This window comes from Idiotropiscis lumnitzeri, chromosome 9 (assembly GCF_059441095.1).
Source record: "Idiotropiscis lumnitzeri isolate Australia: NSW breed Sydney's pygmy pipehorse chromosome 9, RoL_Ilum_1.0, whole genome shotgun sequence".
NCBI classification, from domain to species: domain Eukaryota; kingdom Metazoa; phylum Chordata; class Actinopteri; order Syngnathiformes; family Syngnathidae; genus Idiotropiscis; species Idiotropiscis lumnitzeri.
In genome coordinates this window covers 3,190,362-3,210,263 of record NC_142399.1, presented here as the reverse complement: position 1 = coordinate 3,210,263, position 19,902 = coordinate 3,190,362, and the positions used below count along the sequence as shown (strand labels likewise).

Here is a 19,902-nt window from a genome sequence, read left to right as displayed (position 1 = left end):
AGGCGCTCTGAATTGCCTCTTGGTGTGATTGTGAGTAGGACAGTTGTTCGTTTTAGTGTGCCCCTGCGATTGGCTGGCAACCAGCCCAGGGTGCACCCTGCCCACTGCCTGAAGACAGCTTGGATAGGCTCCAGCGCACCCCCGCCCCTTGTGAGAAGAAGCGGCTCAGATAATATACCATAACTACAGATAAATATTTCTGCCTGGGAGATTTAAATATTTCCCTTGGTTGCTCATGATTTTTTTCCTTTGGTTTGTTTTTTTTAAGTTAAATAATTTATATTTCACAGGACTGCTATAATAGATGTATTTATTTATTTAAAACTTATTCTTTTTACCACTATGACGATCGATACAAACAGCATCCATTTAATATTTCTGTCATGCTTTGGATAATAATTGTCTGACATATAATTTGAAACATCAGGAGTTGTAATTTCTAAATAAGCAATTCCACCAGAGCCAAATCAAACTGTATGAGAATATCAAAGTATTTTTATGATCGTAGTGTCAAGGTGTACGAGGCGTCCCGTGCTCAGCGGGGCCCCGTTCCCTCCCAACATGGCGGCCTCGGGAGGAGGAGGGGAGGAGCCGCCAGGAGTGATGACGTAGGATTGGAATGAGGGAGTGAGTGTTCCGGGTCAGAATCTGGACGCGAGAGGAAATTAAGTCGGGAACTAAGCGTAGACGCGGCAATGGTTCTGTTTCCCCCCCGCCCCACGGAGATGTAGCCCGGCTTCCATGCGGTAAAAGCGGCGGTGTTTACCAGCGGTAGCCGAGCGTTGATCGGCGGGTACCTTCAAACTAAGCAAAGTGACGACGGACGGTCGGAGAGTGATTCCCATGTCGGTCGCCACTTAACAAACGCCACCTTGGACTTGTTTACGGCAGGAGTTTCGATGCGAACCACCTGTTAGCTTCGTTTTGCCGGTGTTTCTCGAACCTCGGCACTGTCCCGTCTGGGCAATCTGTTGCATTCGCCCAAGCTCGTCTGCTGTTTCTCGCGCTGGTACGACATTCAGCCGCACCACCCCCGTGATGTTTCACTGTATCCCCCTGTGGCGGTGCAACCGTCATGTGGAGATGATCGATAGACGCCACTGCTCGCTACTCTTTGTGCCAGATGAGATTTACCGCTACGGACGCAGTTTAGAGGAACTCTTACTGGACGCCAACCAACTTCGAGACTTGCCCAAGGTAAGCGAGCGACGAGCAGCTTCCGCACACCTTTCCCCACCCACCCACTCACACGCACGGACGCACGCACGCAAAAGGCCGCCTCGGTTCTGTGCTCGAAGTAGAAAGTCGAAGTGACACGGAACAGCAGGCTGCTGATCTGATCCATCCATCCATCCCGTGAGAATGCACTGGGATCCCGGGACAATCATTACGCAAGATCAGCAAGGCAGGCAAACCCATGGCGGTGGAAATTTCCTGCACTCCATTCTACGGGTTAACTACACTAGACTGTTGGTTACATGCATCCGTGTGGCCTTTAAACGCCAACCATATTGTGTTTTGGTTGCTGCTGTCAGACAGAAGCCTGAATTTGTTTCGGTCTTTTTTTCATTTAGTGCAGCAGACAATTATTTTAAAGGCTTAATAGAACACTAACAAATCAAGTCAGGCAAGTGTTTCTGTCTATCAACTACTTGTGTTTTCGAGCTGTCAACACAGCATCATTGTTACATTGAAGAAGTAAGCACCAATTTATCATAAATTAACCTGTCATAACATTTCTGGTCTTCCTTATTTCAGAAAAAAATACTTTTATTAATTTGCTCTTTTGTGTACTACTCATTGTCGTGTGACATGGTAGGAACATCACCAGGAAGTACACTGTGGTCCTATAACGTGTGGTACAATCGGGAAGAGATAGCGTACAAAGTGGGTCATGGTAATAAAAGTGTGATATGCTATCTTTTTGCTGCCACCCCTTCCCCCACTAGGAAACAGGAAAATTCCTGTCAGACTTTCACAGAATTTGAGATTAGCTCAACAAGCTGACCTCTCCTTCAATGCACTGTGTGAAAGCCAAATAGTGCATGTGACCCTGATTGACAACCTTGTGTGACAAAACAGACACTCAAGTCGCTAAATAGAAGGCAGGCCCTGAGATGAGGTACATAAATGTGCCCCCTTTTGACCCCAGTCCTCCGGATTAATTTGACTACTTAAAGGATTTGCAACGTTGGTCCCTTTTCAACATTAAGCCTTGCGATATACAATCCAAGATTCTGAGCTTGTTTGGTTTTGTTAATTTCCATTAGTGCTCTCGGTTTAGGCCGCCAAACCAGTTTTGCTGTACCGCTGACCCTGACAAGTGGAAACAGGATGGAGGCCACTTGGAACTGTCTCCACATCATGTGATTGCTCATAAATTATTTTTTTATTGCCTCACATTAGTGATATGAGTTAAATAACAGCAAATAGTGGTGCTGAGGGTATATCAATGAATTAGGCTGTTTACAAGTCTTGAAATAATTCATTTAGCGCCTGTCCCCATTAAGATTGTTTGTAAGGTGGAATCTATGCCCACTGACTTTTGGACAAGAAGCAAGGTACACACTGCACTGGTCGCAAGCCAATCACAGTGATTTGTAATGTGTTGGGAGCAAAAAAAAAAAAAAAAGTTCCAGTCATTCTGTGAACTCTAACTCCAAGATCACCTGGGTTATATGTTCAAGGCAATCGGTGATATGCTGTTAAAAACTGCCCTTCCCCCAAAAGTAAACATTTGCTTGTCTGCCGAGGCAAGTGGCATGCTAGTTGTGATTATTGCAAGTAATGCAACAACAATTGTTCAACAATTCTTATTTGGGTCTGCATTTAGTTGTGTACATTAAACTCTCAGGTTCATTTTTAAGTGCTTTCACATCCATACAAAATGATTTTTCTGGGTGAAATGAATAATTTATGAACTGAGTCTTATTTCTGATTTTTCATTTTTAATTGGATGAGAGAATTGATCTGAATGTGCTGAACTCCCGTTTCAATTCCAATGTTGTATTGAAGCGAATAATGTTGCCCAGAAGCGTTGCCATGGAAGCGGTTTGAATGTATTGTTACTCCACTTTCATATTTTTGGTCAAACTAATGAAGACGCCCGCTGTAATCCATAAGCAATTGTTCATGTGAACTTCAAGTTAACTTGTTGTGTGGCATCATTTTCACTCGCTGAAAAGACGACACACGATGACGTCGCATTACGCTATGTTGAACTTGATGTGTTTATTTGTGTTCATCGGATGCTGGTTGGATGGTTTTCTCACCGCAACTGCACTTCAACAGAGTTAGTATGGAACCATAAAAAGAAGGACACCTGTTCGAGGTTGACTTGGTCCACATCCGATTTCCATTCCTGTGCTGACTGAAGGAACGGTCGAGGGGGAAAACTGTATGAGGTCAATCAAAACAGTTTTCGTGGGAACTTTTTACCATGTGAAACTTGTTCATACTTATAACATTAAGAACAGTTCCAAAGCATCTGTACTTGTTGAAAACTAACCAAACTGTTTGTTCTTAAGCTTTTCTGGATTTATGACAACCTGGTGAAATATGCTTTTGCTACTCAAGGCAATCTTTATTTGTCAAAATCGTCATTATTTCATGTTCAATACGACGCTATGAGCTGCTTCAAGTCCAGCTAAAGAATTGAAGAGGCAGGAAAAATCAACAAAAGGGTTTCAATAACGTTTGAGTCCTGCTTCTACACAAAGGATGGTGGCCCCAATTTATTTTTTAAATATCAAACACTGTTGTTGTTTTTTTTTTTTTGTCTAATTACGGGGAGTTTTTAGCTGAGTTTCGTTCCTACGGTGGCAACGTAACCCAAATTTGTACATAGGATGCAGCATGTCATGGACCAGGGGTGTCAAATTCATTTTAGTTCATTCCAGTCACGCTATTTTAAGCTTTCCACAGTTAACTTGATCATTTATTACCTTTGGCACAATGGCGATCGAATTCCTTTTGAAATCGGAGTTATTTTGGTGGCTATTTTTTGCTGGTTGCTTCACGCACCACCCACGAAACACTAATGAACAGTTGTTTTCGCTAGACAGACTAGTGCCACTTTCTCATTAGTCCGAAACAGCCGCACACCACACACCACTCCGCTTGGCCCGGCACCACACCGCACGACCCCCGTTGCTTTTAAAACAGGCATTGAGGCGGGTTGGGAGCGGGCCTGATGGCGTCATTAGCAGTGAGTGAGGTTCTGCCGTAATATTTCACATTGCGAGTCTCGGCCACTAAAATAGAAATTGCCTTTGCACATTGTGGCCGTCAGCGAGACAAAAATGCAGTCTTTGGAGTTGACATATTTTGTGTTGTTCATCAGCATGAGCGTCTGACTGAGCCATGCTTCTTCCCGAGAACCATCCTCATCCAAGTTGTTACAGTGCAGGAAAAAACATAAAAGAGTTCCGGTTCCACCCATCCAACCTCTTTTGAACTGACGCTCTTGGCTGATATTGTGCAACATTCGCTGTCTTCAAATATTTTGACAGGATGTAGTCATTTACATGAACCACTTCATTCACAGAGCCAAAACCTGACATCTTTTAGCAGGTTTTATGGATATCATACAACAGCGAATTTCAGACGTCATTTAAGTGGTCCACTCGTCAGTGGACAAAATTAGCAACAACTTTTTTTTTTTTTTATTTGAAAAATTGCAGTGACATGACTAGTACTTTGTCAAGTGCGAAGTCAACATGACTTTTATTGCCTGCGAGCACGCCACTGGCAGGTGTGTTGTCACCGAGACAGCTTTCATGCGTACATCCACGTGACAATGGGGTGATGTGTCAGTCCAGTTGAGCGGAATTGGATGCATGTTCAGCGTAATGATGGGTGTCTTTGTAGCGTGCCCATCAAGAGACGCAGTTAATCATGCTTGCTGGCATGTCACTAATGTCGTCCGTGCTTGCTGAGTGAACTCAAGAAACATAACTGGATGAACCCTCATTTTGGCTCGCTGGCCACTTCAATGCTTGCTGTCTGGAAAGCGGACATGGGTGGGCGCTCACTTTTCGAGTTATCCTCGGATGAGAAATTTACAGCGCCGCACTGAGATCAAATTGTGTTTCGATATCGTCAAATATCAAAGTGAAAACTGATTCATTAGATAAAATCTGCGTAATTGTTCATAATTTCAACTAGGCTTAGAAAATTTATCGGCAGGATGGCCGAGTGGTCTAAGGCGCAGCGTTCAGGACCCAGTCTCCCCAGGAGGCTTGGGTTCGAATCTCGAATTTCCCCATTGTGGGACTAATTAAAGGGAATATTATTATTATTATTCAAGCTTTTTGACAAATATCCGTATTGGCCTTTTCATAAAAAATTATGACGAGATCAATTTAAAATGATTAACTTTAGGGAACCATTTATTTACATTTTCAGTTGACTTTCAAATTCTTCTGATCCTGGGAACTCTTTGCAACGTCTTGATTGTGTTTGGAATTAAAAAGATGAACATGAAAGTTATTTTGACATTTGGGAGAACGTTATTTACTGTATAAAACATTTTCACTTGACTTTTTAACACATGCTGACAACCTTGGGAGCACCTAAAACTTTATTTATTTTTTTAAAATAATTTTGGAGCAAAATATGCTGAGACATTTCAACTACATTAAGACAAATTTTAAGCTCTTTTTGTGAATCAACTCACATTGACCTATGCAGTTGCCCAAGTACATAATTTCTGCATAACGGAGGGAAATTCCTTAAGGGAAATTTTGGCCACTTGGCATTCATCTAGGTAGCGCTGCGGAACGTTCTTTTGGACCAACTTCATCTCTTCATGATTATAGAGGGAAGCGTAACATAGCATTTCGTTAGCCATGTGATGTAGAAGAGACACATCAAGTTTTGTAGTGGAACCTCTCGAACAATCAAACTGTTGCACCTCGCTAATTGGTCTGGTAATTTTTGAGGATTTGATCGATTTGAGTCTTAGATTATCTTTATTTGTCCTGGAATTTCACAATTGTGTTCATCAACACATTGTCAGCCCTTCCCCTTGAACAAATACAATTTTCAACCAAGATTTTGGTTTTGGAAACTTCAGTAGGACAAAACTGGATAAAGACATGCCCGAATAAGCATTTTTCACAATTGTCCTGTGTTTTGTACGCTTTTGTTTTGACATCAATAAGTGTCAACACCGTGGGGAAGTGTCTACCGTCGCTTACAAAAGTATTTTTTGACTCTTTGCCATTGGATTTTTTATTTTATTATTATTATTTTTATTAAATAATCAACACCAAGTGGGACACAATCATGAAGTGGAATGAAAGTCATGATTTCTTTTTTTTAGAAATAAATATAAAAATAAATTAGATTTGTTTGAATATTGTTTGCATTTAACATTTGTTTTTGCCCCCCCCCCCACCAAAAAAAAATAATCGTTTCTTCGTCTGTTTCTTGTTTCTTCTACTCAAACCCAAACAGACGGTGCTGAAGGTGAAGCCAACATTTTAATCATTGACTTAGTATTCCAGAGGTTAAACTCTTGACTCACCCTGTTGGGGTTTTTGTGTTGCACGTGAGTTGTTTTTTTTTTTCTTCCTTTTGGAGGGGCGTGGAGTCGATTGATTAACCGGAACAACAGGTTTTGAGCTTGCAAACATGCACTTTTCAGCAGAGTCATTGTCAAGCAGATTAGAGTGCCAATGTAAAAGTTCTCTTTTGAGATGCGTGTTGTGATGACAAGTCTATTATTGTTTGCTTGTGATTGTCGTCTGTCACAAGTCGAATGTCTGACAAGACTGCAAAAGCAACACGCAACATGCATTGGATCACGACAGCAGCAAAGACGGACGGCATCCTTTACCTTAGCGCCAATTGGAGATTTTCGGCTTTGGTTGCATTCAGTCTGATTTTTTGGGAAGTTGCAATTGCTCAGTGTGTTTGTTTGCGCCAATGGAGGGTTAAGGGTAGTTTGAAATGATATATATGTGCAGCATGTTTAGGGTGGAGTCCGGACTTTGGGACTCTGAGTGTGCGTAATTCATCATCCCCTTTAGGACAACACACAGTTCAATTGTGTTCTTTGTCTGGCGTGCAGGAGATAGTTCATAACTATGTCTTATTTGAAATGACTTTGAATTAATCGTCTGTTCTTTCCCGAAAGCATCTTTTTTAATATATTTTCTTCGCTCATAATTTTTTGTGTCACAAGTTTATTGTGGCATTCCAAAAACGATTCGCTACTCCTACGCAAAAACAAGCAAAACAGACTTGTTTTCTATTAAATTATGATTTGCAAGTGATTCTTTGCTGCTCTGCTTTTTTAATATGGAAAACCGCTTTCCTCTGATTGGTTAGTTCCCGATATGCGCGCGTTAGGGCTGCACGATATTGGAAAAAACAGGGGAAGAGGATTTAGACCCAAACATGTGCGGCTCTTTTTTTATTTAGTTATGTATCTATTTGTGTGTGTGTGTTTGTTTGTTTATTTAAGAGGGGACTGATTTGTGTGTGCATGTAAATGCATTTCACAAATTTTAACATATATTAAGTATAAATCTGTGAAAACTTTGCATTATGACGTTCCATGTGGGGACAATTAAATCATTCCTTTTAACACCGGCAAATTGTCATTTTTCGTCATATTTACCAACTTTTATCTTCCTCAACATTTTCACCTTTTCAATGACCGTTTGCTGAAATCAGTCGCCGCATCTTCTGCGACAAACTAATGATGCCGAAAACATAATTTCCTTGGTTGAAATGATAACAAAAATGTTCAGAGTTTTTAACTCGCCGGTTCTCTCTCCTTGAGTAAGGAACAAATAAAAATAAAGCCAAATTGTTTTGATTGTCAGAAACGCTCACGCAGTCGTAACTGCTGTCTCCTGTGCGCCGTGTCAAGTATGTACATGTATAAACGACATTTGCCTGCCAGTTGGCTTGCTCTCAGCGCAAGTTGATTCGAGCTCTTAATTAGTTTCAGTCCTGAATGATGCAGACGGTATCTTTTTGCTTTGGAAAGAAAAATACATTACACAACACGCAGAAATAGGTTTCCGTTTGTTTGGCGTTCATTTGCGCGGCCACGATAGCAAAATGGTGGATCGCTACATGGAAGCTTTGCAGAAGCTTGCGTTGACAGTAGGAATTTGAATGATTGTGTTCGATTTCACGCAAACCGGCCGGACCAGTCATTTTCGTCCGTCATACACTTGTGTTCGCTTTCTCCACCACAGCAGTAATAAATCCTCTGAACGGTTCATCAGTGCAGAACCATCACATCATTTGGACACAATTAGAAGCGTGCTTCCTGCTTGTGGGGCAGTTCAAGTGATTATAAAACCTTGAAGTTTCTTTAAAATTAAATATGTTTAGTAGGTAGAGTGGCTCAAAAAAAAAAAAAAGTGCCGGAGTGCGTTTCAGGCACCGTGCACAAAGTGTGTCAGGCACTACTGATGCAAACCGTTCAAGCACGAGCTGCTGATATAACATAAGCTGCATTCAGAAATGAACATGAAGGGGAGGTCGCTCCGCCTCTCCGAACACACACTCTCAGAGCGGTGTTAGGATGTCAGATTGAATTTCCGAATGCGCCCTATGGAACGGGGATTTTGAGTGCCAGTCTGAGCTCTAATTTGAAGATATACTATACACGTAAGACCTCAGAAGAAACTTTAAAAAAATAAACAGTGTGACTTCTCATCTGAGAAATATTCATTAATACCTTTCTTGGACCAAAACATGCAAAAGATTCGTTTATTTACATCCACAGTGCGCTCGCTCGGCGTTCCCCCTCGTCGTCTCACGACCATCGCGGACGGCCTTAAATGGGGCTGCCGTGGCCGTAAACGCAGAATTTCTTAAAGTGTATTTTTTTTATGTACGTCAACCAAAATGCAAAACTCTGTACGTCCCCCCCACCCCCCCTCAGAATTCCATGTTTTTATTTTTAGAACATTTTAACATAATTCTCATTTTTGTACTTATATTCAGTATGGCCCATATACTTGATTTGCCTTTTTTTTTTTTTTTAACCTTCCAGCCATTTTTCCAGCTGGTGAAGCTAAGAAAGCTCAGCCTGAGTGACAATGAGATCCAGCGAATTCCTCCAGAAATAGCCAACTTCATGCAACTGGTCGAGCTGGATGTCTCGCGAAATGGTAAGTAGTGCTCCTTCTTCTTTCTTCTTCTACGTATTAACGTACTAATGTCAATTTTCATGATGTGCTGACCCCACAGTATCACACCACATCGGGAACACGTGAACACCTTTTTGAACGATAATATTTATACATTTTTTCATTTCCAAATGCATACCAGTGCAAGTGTGATTTAAAAATACATTAGACACATATTGTTGATTAGCTAATAAGAACCTGTTCTCTTTACAGGCAACTCGTGGTTCTTGGTACGACCCGGTTGCATATTTTTGAGCCCTGCTGTAAGCGCTATCAATATCATTCTAATGATGTTGTTTGCTTTGCATATTTTGCTCGTATTGTGCGCAGATATTATGGAAATCCCCGAGAACATTTCACATTGCAAAGCCCTCCAAGTGGCCGATTTCAGTGGGAATCCATTAACGAGGTAATTTGACAGTTATTTGCAGAAATGGGAAATGAAAAACATAATATTGTTGTTGATGGAGAATAAAGTGTGACCATAGTGAGCATTTTAACCGTCGTAATCGTGACAAAGCCTGACAAGCTCTAATGGTGTGGAAGAAATTACAAGCAAGTACATTTAGAGAGGAAGAAAATATGTAAATAATGGCCCATCAGGAGAACAAATGGGTTTTATTGCCTCATACGAGAGAGCGCTGTTTGCTTGGTCGTTCGTGCACTCGACTCGGCACATGTACCAGAATAATGCTGAGTATTTCGTATTTTGCATCTTTCCGTGTTCTTCCAGGCTACCTGAAAGCTTTCCAGAACTCCGGAATCTAACTTGCCTTTCCATTAATGACATCTCATTGCAAGTTCTTCCAGATAACATTGGAAAGTAAGTCACTTTTTTTTTTTACACTAGTGATTCCTCCCCCTACTTTTTTTTTTTTTTTGCATTTTTCATTTTTAAATGTGCAAATTACATATGAATCAAGTTGGAATCTCATATATACTAGTATAACCTTTCCTTCATTGTTTTTGTTTTTCTCTTTTAATTGCCAGATGTCACTTAATCAGCAAATTGTGTTCTGCCAACATTCTTGTTCCGATCAAGTTTTAATTGGCTTTAATAACACAACTCTGCACTAACGGCTCAAATTGCTACAAGGGATATTTTAATGGAAATTTCAGTGAAATTGATTTTCGCCTCTCAGACGATGGTAACAAGGTAGATGCTACAATTTAGGATTAGAAATCTCTGCAAGTGGTTTATATTTTAACTTCCACAACATTCCTCGTAAATCACAATGTCCAGCCCCCAAGCCCTGCAGGCTACTTATGTGGCCCTTGGGGGACTTCAGGCACCATGTTAGGGATTTCTGATTGAAAGCATTTCTCCGGAAAAACATACGGACAATCACTTAGTCAGTTGTTCAAATGTACAAATAACATGATAACATAATCAACTTTCATTAAATTAAACGGATTTTTTTTCTCTCCAAATAGCCTTTTCTTTTCCAGCGAACGACTTATCTCGAACGTGTGCTCGTGCAGTTTGCAGGGGATTACAGCCATGAAATATCGCACATTGGAATTAAGTGATCTCCCCGCACCTTGTTCCTCTTGGTACGGCTTATGTGCCCATATGCCCCATATCTCGTCGCTTGCGTAACACTCTGAGTCGAGTGCTGCTCATCTTCAAGAGGCGCGGCTCAAGAAAACAGTTACGGAACAACATCTTTTGGATTCTCCCAAGAGGATGTGATGGATGTTCTTGGGTTAGATGGCATCAGGGAGTTTCGCCTGATGAAAAATGTCTCTGAGAAAAGAGTAGCGGATTATAGTCAGAATCAGAATCAGAAATCCCTTTATTGTCATTGTACTCAAGTGTGCAACGAGATTAGAGTCCGGAAAATCCGGTAATTAATCACAAAAAAAATCCATGATTAATTGCGATTCATCACATTTTTCAACGACTAATTTTTTTGGGAAGCTTGTAACAGAATTTTCCTTTTTTTCCTTTTTTTTTTTCCTTTAACGCTTTAATTTTGACATCCCTAGTTTGTCGATATTTACATTTCATTAGGCAGCATGAATATAAAAACTACTGTTACACAATTATCAGCACAGTCATTTTCCATGTGGTCAATCGAGGAACTCGTCAAATGACAATCACCTACTCTCATAAAAGTACTTTCCAAACACATCCTTGGAATCTTTCTGGAAGGCAGCCCTAAAACGAACTTTGCGCGGTGAAAGCTTGTGTCATAAAAGTTTCCATTAATAAGGTACAAGCGATACGTAAACGGCACTCCAAGATAAACACTGCGCTGTACTTCACTCTTTTGAGACGTTTCGCGTTTCGTTTAAGCGATTGGGTTGTTTAGGCTGCTGCTGTTTGCGATAAGATGAGAACAGCCTCCGTAATGTTTCCTGTTTCTTCCATCAAGATGGCAAAGAGGTCTATGACGGCTGTTTGCGGCTCGACTTCATTCGTTCCCCGTCTTTGTTTTAAAGGTGTTTATGTGCGCTGTGGAAATTTAACGGCGTTACAAAAAACATTGCCTTGTCATTGCAGCCTCTCCAATTTGGTATCACTCGAACTCAGAGAAAATCTCTTGACATTCCTCCCCGAGTGAGTATTTCAAACGTTGTCGCACCGTGGTTTTTCTTTACCGATGTTCAACATTTTGACATATCTTCAACTTGTTATAAATGTTATTATATCCTCTCTAATGTGTTTTCTTTCTCTCCACAGTTCACTGTCCTTGCTGCACAGGCTTGAAGAACTCGATTTAGGAAATAATGAATTGTATAGTTTGGTAAGTTTCCTTGTGGATTGTCTGACGCGTAACTTTTCTTTGCTGTCATCACATCAGTAGATTAGAATTCCTCAAGAACAGCTTCCCCCCCTGTCTTATCACGCAGATGGGAGGGGGCCATCTGCTTCCAGCTTGGCTTTTAGGGTGTAATCTTGTGTGAGCGCTCAAAATCGTGTGTGTGTGTGTGTGTGTGTGTGGGGGGGGGTGTGTGTGTGTGTGTGTGTGTGTGAGTGAGTGATTTACTGGCACAAGAGCCCAAAAGCAGGCTACAGTGACGTGGCGGTTGAGTTGTGTTTTTTTGTTTGTGTGCTGAAATTCACAGACAACTCCTTACATTGTCCAACATGCAGTGTTGAAAATATTGCTTGAATATTTTGGAAGAATTAATCAAATATATATTCCAATCTGCCGATTATAAAAAATATTTTAAAAAAGAATATATAAGAAAAACAAACATTTGGATTTGCTTGTATTTTGTTGTCGGTCTGCTTGCTCATTCCATTGTGACATTCTTTCCCCCCACACAGCCAGACACAATAGGCTGTCTTGTCAGTTTAAAGGATTTGTGGCTAGATGGAAACCAGTTGGCCGAAATACCTGCGGTAAGACCATCGTGCAATTCATGTCCCGTTTTTCACCTCTTCACCTCTGGTGTTTCTTTTCCATTCACATTTTTGAAAGGCTAAACTTCCTTTCAAGTGGCTTCCATCTGGGTTGCAGAGCTGCGTCATGCTCCGTGGTGGTTTCAGTGTGATTTTTAACATGCATGCTGCAGATCCTTTTTTTTTTTTTTTGTAGCTGTGCAACTCACAATTTGAATTCATTTAAAACATCAAGTGTTTTCTTTGCATTGTGATTTAAAAATGTAAAACTGCATTTTGTAAGTTTTGCTGTGGTCGAGCATCATTTTTACAACGGATTTATTGTATTTTATTCACGTATTGCGGGTAAAATGAATCAGGTCAATGGCCTCTTGCTTTGCTTTCTGTGGGTCCACTGCTACACTCCAATAGACTTGCTTAAGCGGCTACCTCGGGAGAGACACTTTTAATCTTAAAATGGGTCTGCGTTTGTATTTATTTATTTGTTTATTGATTTATTTTTTATGAAACCTCAGGAGATGGGCAGCATGAAGAGCCTCTTGTGCTTGGATGTGTCTGAAAACAAACTGGAGCGACTGCCAATGGAACTGGGAGGCCTGTTGGCACTCACTGACCTGCTGGTATCGCAGAACCTCATCGACGCGCTACCAGAAAGCATCGGTAAAATTCTCTTATGTGAACAACCGTCAACTGGCGCGCTCTCTTACTCGCGTTTGTTTTTTCCCCCCCCCCACAGGAAAACTTCGCAATCTGTCCATTCTGAAAGCCGATCAGAACAGACTGTCGTACCTGCCCGAGAGCATCGGCAACTGTGAAAGTCTTACTGAACTTGTGCTCACCGAGAATCAGATACAGGTTTGTTTGGAATTGACTACTTTATTTACGTGAAATGAAAATACTGTTTGTACTTGTCGCTTTTAAAGGCAAAGAGGTGTTTGTCTTGAATTTATTCTTGTTTTCTTTCGTCTTTGTTGCTGAATGAGTAGAGAGAAAGTTCAACGTCTGGCTACTAAACTGCACTTTAGTTGTGGTTGTTTCATAAACATGCACTTATATTGTTTTCCGTTCCTTGTAGATTTTACCAAGAAGCGTAGGCAAATTAAAGCGGCTTTCCAACTTCAACTGTGACCGAAACCTGCTGACGTCATTGCCCAAAGAGGTTTGTCTTCAAATATAAAGTGTCAATTCATCATCTTATTTACTTTCGCCTTAAGTGCCGAAAGCCAAACAGGTAAATGTCTTCTTTAAAGGGGAAGTCAACATAAAAAAAAAAAAAATCTTTGCAATGAAATGTTTTATGCAACTTCGCTGTTTTAAACACGACATTCTGATGACTTTTGTGTTTGCGGAGTTATGAAGCAAAATCTTCCCGTTTTTAGCCATCTCACGAGGCGGCCATTTTGTGACTTTAGTTGACAGAAAATGACATCACAGATGTTTCAGGGCTTAGGTCATGACCAACTCACCTGAAGCTGAGTCATGATTAATAAAAAATGATCAAGCCCCTGTAAAATGTGACGTTACTCTTGTCTGTTTTTTTGTTTTTTGCCATAAAAATACAACCTCATTCTAGCAACACTATCATTTAAGATCCGAATTCTAAAACTTTTATTGCTTCTACTGTACGCGCAATTCTCCCTGATCCCCATCTGACCGTCGCGATTGCGTCTGCATGTTGTTCTTTTCCAAGCGTGTCTGTTGAAGCGGAGGCTGCTCGGATGCAAAACTATGTAAGGGGCTCCTGTGGACGCCGTACAATTGGTCTTTTGTCTTAATGATGCGCAGCTTGGCCAAACATAATGGCGCACTTTGCCTCCACATTGATGTCACCGTCATTGTTTTCTCGACGAGGCCATTGCATGACATCAACGCTCGCATTGGAACCGCCGCATTGCTCTACTTTTATAGATCCCATCGATTGTTTATGATTTTTTTTTTTTTTCCTCTCACAGGCTCTCAGCTGAGCGAGATAGTTTACCACCGTGAGCGCTTTGCCCGAATGTTTACCTTTTGACACTAATCTCCATTGTTGAAGCATTTTACTCGCCTTTTAACACCGTGCGCTGCATTTGAGCAGATTAATAGATTACTTGTCAGGTTAGATGGCTCATCAACTGCGAGCCTAATTGTTCCTAATTTTAGGCCCCCCTGCTACATTACGTTGACTTTAACTGGACTAGAGTGGCGTTGATATTTCTGGGACAAAGTGTCCAAATGCCCCGAATAGATTTTCGTCCTTGTTTCTTCGTAGGATTAAAAGCATCTTTTCCAACCATTATTGTGAGTGTCCAAAAAAATCCGAGCGCCCTCGCTTACACGTTGTCGATTTGTTTCCCAGGCTGTCGGTTTCATTGACTGCTGTTGTTTTTGTTGCCCAGATCGGCGGCTGCACTGGCCTGAATGTCTTTTGTGTGCGGGAGAACCGACTGACGAGGATACCGTCGGAGCTGTCGCAAGCAACGGAGCTGCACGTGCTTGACGTTTCTGGGAATAGGTCTGTTTTTTTTTTTTTTCATTCGTAACGTAGCGCAGGATGATTAGTCTGTCAGATGTCGCCAAAACTTAAGTCATGTCGTCATTAGAGATTGGCGTGGTCAATCACAAATAAAATCTACATCCATTTGACATCTTATTGTGTTTATCGTATGACTCGTCATCATTTACGGTTCAATTGGTTCTGCTTCTGTTTGTACAAGTTTGTAATCGGAATCTACTGAAAAAGGTACACTGTGTGTTAAGCATATTGACACATAGCTTTAAAGAAAATTGCACAGAAACGACATGCACATATCATCTACTTGAAACAAAAGATGCAATATGTGCTGACATAACTTTGCTGAGTCGTGCTTTGTGTCCTCACCAGGCTCGCCCACTTACCCATGTCTCTGACCACGCTTTGCCTGAAGGCTTTATGGCTGTCAGAAAACCAGTCACAGCCCCTCCTCACCTTTCAGACTGACGAGGACCCCGATTCGGGCGAGAAGGTTCTCACCTGCGTGCTGCTGCCCCAACAGCCTTTTGAGTCCGACAACAAAGGTACATACAACTTGCAACTTTATAGCAGGTGTTTTTTTGTGTACTTTGAATGCGCCTACAGCGAGCCGTGCACTGAGCGATGGAACTGAAAATGACCAAAATGAGCAAGCCTTGCAAAACTTGCTGCTCAGCCTTCAAACGAGGTGCAAAGGATTTAGTGCGACCCCTGGTGGTCTAATCTTTTATTGAACCACAAACAACATGGTGTGCTTGTCAAGGGAAATATCCGGGACTATTGTGACATTTGAGTCATATTCCTCATCAGTTTTGTGCCATTTAGGGGCCAATTTAACTTTTTTCTTTTTCTGAAATGAGAGACTTGTTCACAAAACATGACTTTTTCCGATAAATTTTCTTTGTGATAAAAAAGAAATCCCATCATAAACCATAAACAATAAATCATATTCCTTTAAATATTATTTCTTTATCATTTTGTAACATTTTCTTGTAATATTGTAATGTTTATTTCTCATAAAACTATGACAAGCATTCTCATATTATTGCAAATTTATTCCTAGAACATTGAAATTTATTTCTTGTCTCTTGTCATATTTTGGACTTTTCCTATATAGTGAAACCGTTTTCTATTAAATAATTTTTTTTTCTTAGTACATGTTGGTAATCAAATTTGTTTTAATTTTATCCACATCTTATACTGATAAACTGGTAAAACATTTCTTGGTGGCTTTAACTCATCAGTTTAGCTACTGTAGTTTTTATAACCGGTTGGATCCAAATGTTGACCCCACGTGCTGTGTCAAATCCTCAACCCAATGCGCTGAGTATAAATAGCCCAGCATTGGCTCAGTCCCTTTTGGTCACAGTGCTGGGTTCGCCATTTCACCCAATTTGGATTACTTTTAACCCAGCAGTTTGATGATATTGCCACTTTATTCTTGTAATGTTACTTTTTTTTTTTTTTTTTTCTTCCGCCGCCAACTCCTTACATGTCCTGTAAGCTTTCTTCCCGAGTGACATTTGAGTGATCCTCCTCATCATCTTCTGTCATGATGTAAAATGTAGACGCCCACTTCTTGTTCTTCCACTCTGATCCTTCCCGGTAGAATCTGTTGATCATGCGCGTGTACCCACTATAGGATCAGAGCGCCTGTAAGAGATCACGGCCTTTGCTGTCTCCTGAGACCTTCCTTGGCGATGTTACTCTGAAATGTGGTAGATTGGACAGCTAAAGAGGCTTAGCAACGACGGGCTTACTTCCATTAAAAGCTCGCCTGCTCCGTGTAAAGACGCGGCTCAATGCTAGCACTTTTGCCGTCAATGCGTCATTATGCTTCCTCGTGGTTATTATTAAGATTTTAAAGTAATGGTTTACTCCTGAAGAATAAAATGTCACATGGATGCTGACGTTCGAGACGAGACTCTTGCCGAGCAATATAGTAAAGCGGAAACTGATGGCGTTTCTGTTAGCTTGTGACTAAGCCGGGATTTGAAACGGTGATCTGGCAGTTTGAGCGTCGGATCATGAAGAACGACAGATTTCACGTCACGAGTTTGTAAAAAGTCAACAAATGCGTGTCGACTTTAATTTAGTTCAGCGTTTGCCCGCCTCGCTCCAGTCTCAATGTCAGCATTATATAAATTGGGTTGTCTCTCGTCAATAACCCCACCGCAGGTTCTGATAATCTCACCCGCTTCGGAGCCCTGGAGAGTCTGGTGAACGACATGGCAGATGACACGTGGGACAACAAAGCCAGGAACAGGATCAGCGCCATTCACTTCCTGGATGATGACGAGGAGGAAGACGATGAAAAGGTGAGAGCCTAGAACTCAAGAGTTACCAACGTGGGCCCGATAAAAATCCATTTTACAGGACATCACATCGAGCTGCTCGACACCGCCAAGCTCTCTCCCTCTCTTTTTATATGCAAATGAGTTCTTCATTGTGCTCTCCTTCAACTTGGTTGCACTAGACAGCTTTATTCATTCATTTAAAATGGAATACAAGCAGCCATATTGGGCCGCAAACGAGTAGCAGCGCAACACTGAAGACAATCAAGTCTCAAGGTTAGCATTTTACGAGAAGAAAGTAACATTCTTTCGAGGACAAAGACTAAATCATGACAAACATTAAAGTACACCTGAAAAAAGAAGGCATTTTTGTTGGGCGATTACATCTTTATTCTCATCACATTAACCTTGGAAAAAAAAAAAGAAGTTTTTTTCTCTTTTTAGGCTGAGGCCGATTTCAGATTTTGGCCGATTTTTTTTTTCGGATATCTGTTAAATCAACCGATTGATTAAGAAATATCGATCTAATTTATAAAATATCGCAGTTGTCTTCTGGCAGTGGGCGGGGCACATCCCGAATTGGTTGCCAGCCAAAGACAGACAACCCTCACATCCTCACTAAGGGTCAATTTAGAGTGCTTGATTAACCTGCCATTCATGTTTTTGGAATGTGGGAGGAAACCGGAGTACCCGGAGAAAACCCACCCAGGCACGGGGGGAACATGCAAACTCCAAAGCCGGAATTGAACCTTGCACCTCTGAACTGTGTGACGGACGTGCTTACCCGTCGTCCACCGTGCCGCCCTTTATTTCTTCCTTTTCGATTGTGCTCGAGTAGATGCGGATGGAAGTGGTTGCAGGCGAAGTGGCTTTGACGCCGATCTCTGTGGCCGCGTCAGCCTCACTTTTGTCGACCGCACGTGCCGCACATGCATCATTAACACGAGCTTGCGTCCTCCTCCCAGGGAACGCTGCTGCGTCGCGCCACTCCGCACCCGGGCGAGCTGAAAACAATGAAGAAAGCAGCAGAGAACCTCCGCAACGACCTGAACGCCGCCAAAGGCCTGGACTCCAACAAAAACGAGGTCAATAACGCGGCAGACAATGTCACCACGTCTGTGTGACCTTTACTTTCACCTTTTTGGGGATTTGTGTTTTGACCTCCTGTGTCTCACCATGTTGTCCTGCACAATCCAGCAATTTTTTTTTTTTTTTTTTATCCCCCCCCCCCCCCTTCTCCTTCCTTAACCCGACAAACCCTGCTGTGGCCTTCCCGTCCTGTGATTGAACCCTGGAACGCCCGTAAAGCTTCGTTCTCCCTCAGGGCTGCTGTGCCTTCCTGTTTTGAATTCACGTCCACAGCAATAATGCTCATATGAAAATTATGTTTTTAAAAGACTCTTTTAAAGAAAAAAAAAGACACTAGGTAGTTGCACTATTATTTTACATTTCTATAATACAGTCAAAACGTTTAAAATGTCTTATGTATGTGTTCTATATCAATTTTTAAACACTGGGTGAATTTTTTTTCCCATTCTGGGCATATCTATATAAAAACAGGAGGTTTTGGATCTACTGATTACGGATTGTTGTATAGTCTCATGTGAATACTTTTATACTTTTTGGCAGCTCCAATGTAAATAGAAATGTAAAGCAAATTTATTATTTTTTTTTTAATTTCTCTTTCCTTTTTGAACTTGGTACTTTTTTTTGTTCTTTTAAAATCCAAATGAATTGAACAAAATCTCATTCACTAATGTCTTATTCAGTCCACTTCAACGTTATTGAGTACGACGGCTTTTTTTCTTTTTGAATGACTGCACATAATTTCAGTTCGACAATGTCGAAATACGATTCACTGCTTTGTAATGTTTCTCAAAATAGATGCCAAATTACAGCCGGTCCTTTCCCATCATTTTTTTTTTCCCCCCTCAAGACTACTATTCCGAATAATCAGTGGGGTATTGATAGGCCTGACGACGTTTGCACCAGAACGAAACAACAAAGGCAGTTTTGGAGGACACATAACATAGTGTATGATTTGTGGACCGAGTTCCTAAAGAGTTGTTTTATTTGTTTTTAATTATTTCCTGATCAAACTGCACAAACTCGGATCTGAAAGAGATTTTTTTTAACCTTGAGATCTGAATGAATTTTAACCACTGATCAATAAAACGAGTGCAACACTAAACGTCGTGTTTCAAATGACTTTGCCTTCCATCATGCAACACTAAATGGATTTATTATATCTGGTAAAAAAAAAAAATCATTCTATGACTAAAACAAGATAATATAATTCCCAAGAAATAGTGGTTGTTCCCCAAAAAATTGACATCCTTTTAAAAGCAATTATCTTGAAATGATATCAATTTTTTGGGCAATCCTCTGTACATCCGGAAAGCAATCTGCTGTCTTGTTGATGATTTCCTGCCTGTCTCTTGCTTGATCATGCTTTTGGAATGCTCAGCTTGTCCGCCCTGCACGTATCAACACTTGCATGCTTCGACTGAAATAGTCAATGCATGTGCTCGCGTTGTCCATATGTCCTGTATTTCTTATGCCTTCATCAGATTCGTCCTGCAAATAAGTACAGAGAAATTTTTAAAA

At 41.1% G+C, this 19,902-nt stretch overlaps 1 protein-coding gene across 1 annotated transcript; it reads left to right on the top strand.

The window, feature by feature from the left end:
• The first annotated feature begins 578 nt into the window (after positions 1–578).
• lrrc1 (leucine rich repeat containing 1) lies at positions 579–19,486 on the top strand. The gene is made up of 14 exons (XM_088304984.1): positions 579–1,197; positions 9,023–9,140; positions 9,489–9,567; positions 9,892–9,981; positions 11,665–11,721; positions 11,845–11,908; positions 12,436–12,510; positions 13,026–13,170; positions 13,247–13,365; positions 13,586–13,669; positions 14,889–15,004; positions 15,374–15,546; positions 17,180–17,319; positions 18,261–19,486. Exons 1-14 carry the CDS (start codon positions 1,039–1,041, stop codon positions 18,417–18,419), a joined length of 1,578 nt encoding a protein of 525 aa, XP_088161110.1. The 5' UTR covers positions 579–1,038; the 3' UTR covers positions 18,420–19,486.
• The last annotated feature ends 416 nt before the right edge of the window (positions 19,487–19,902 follow it).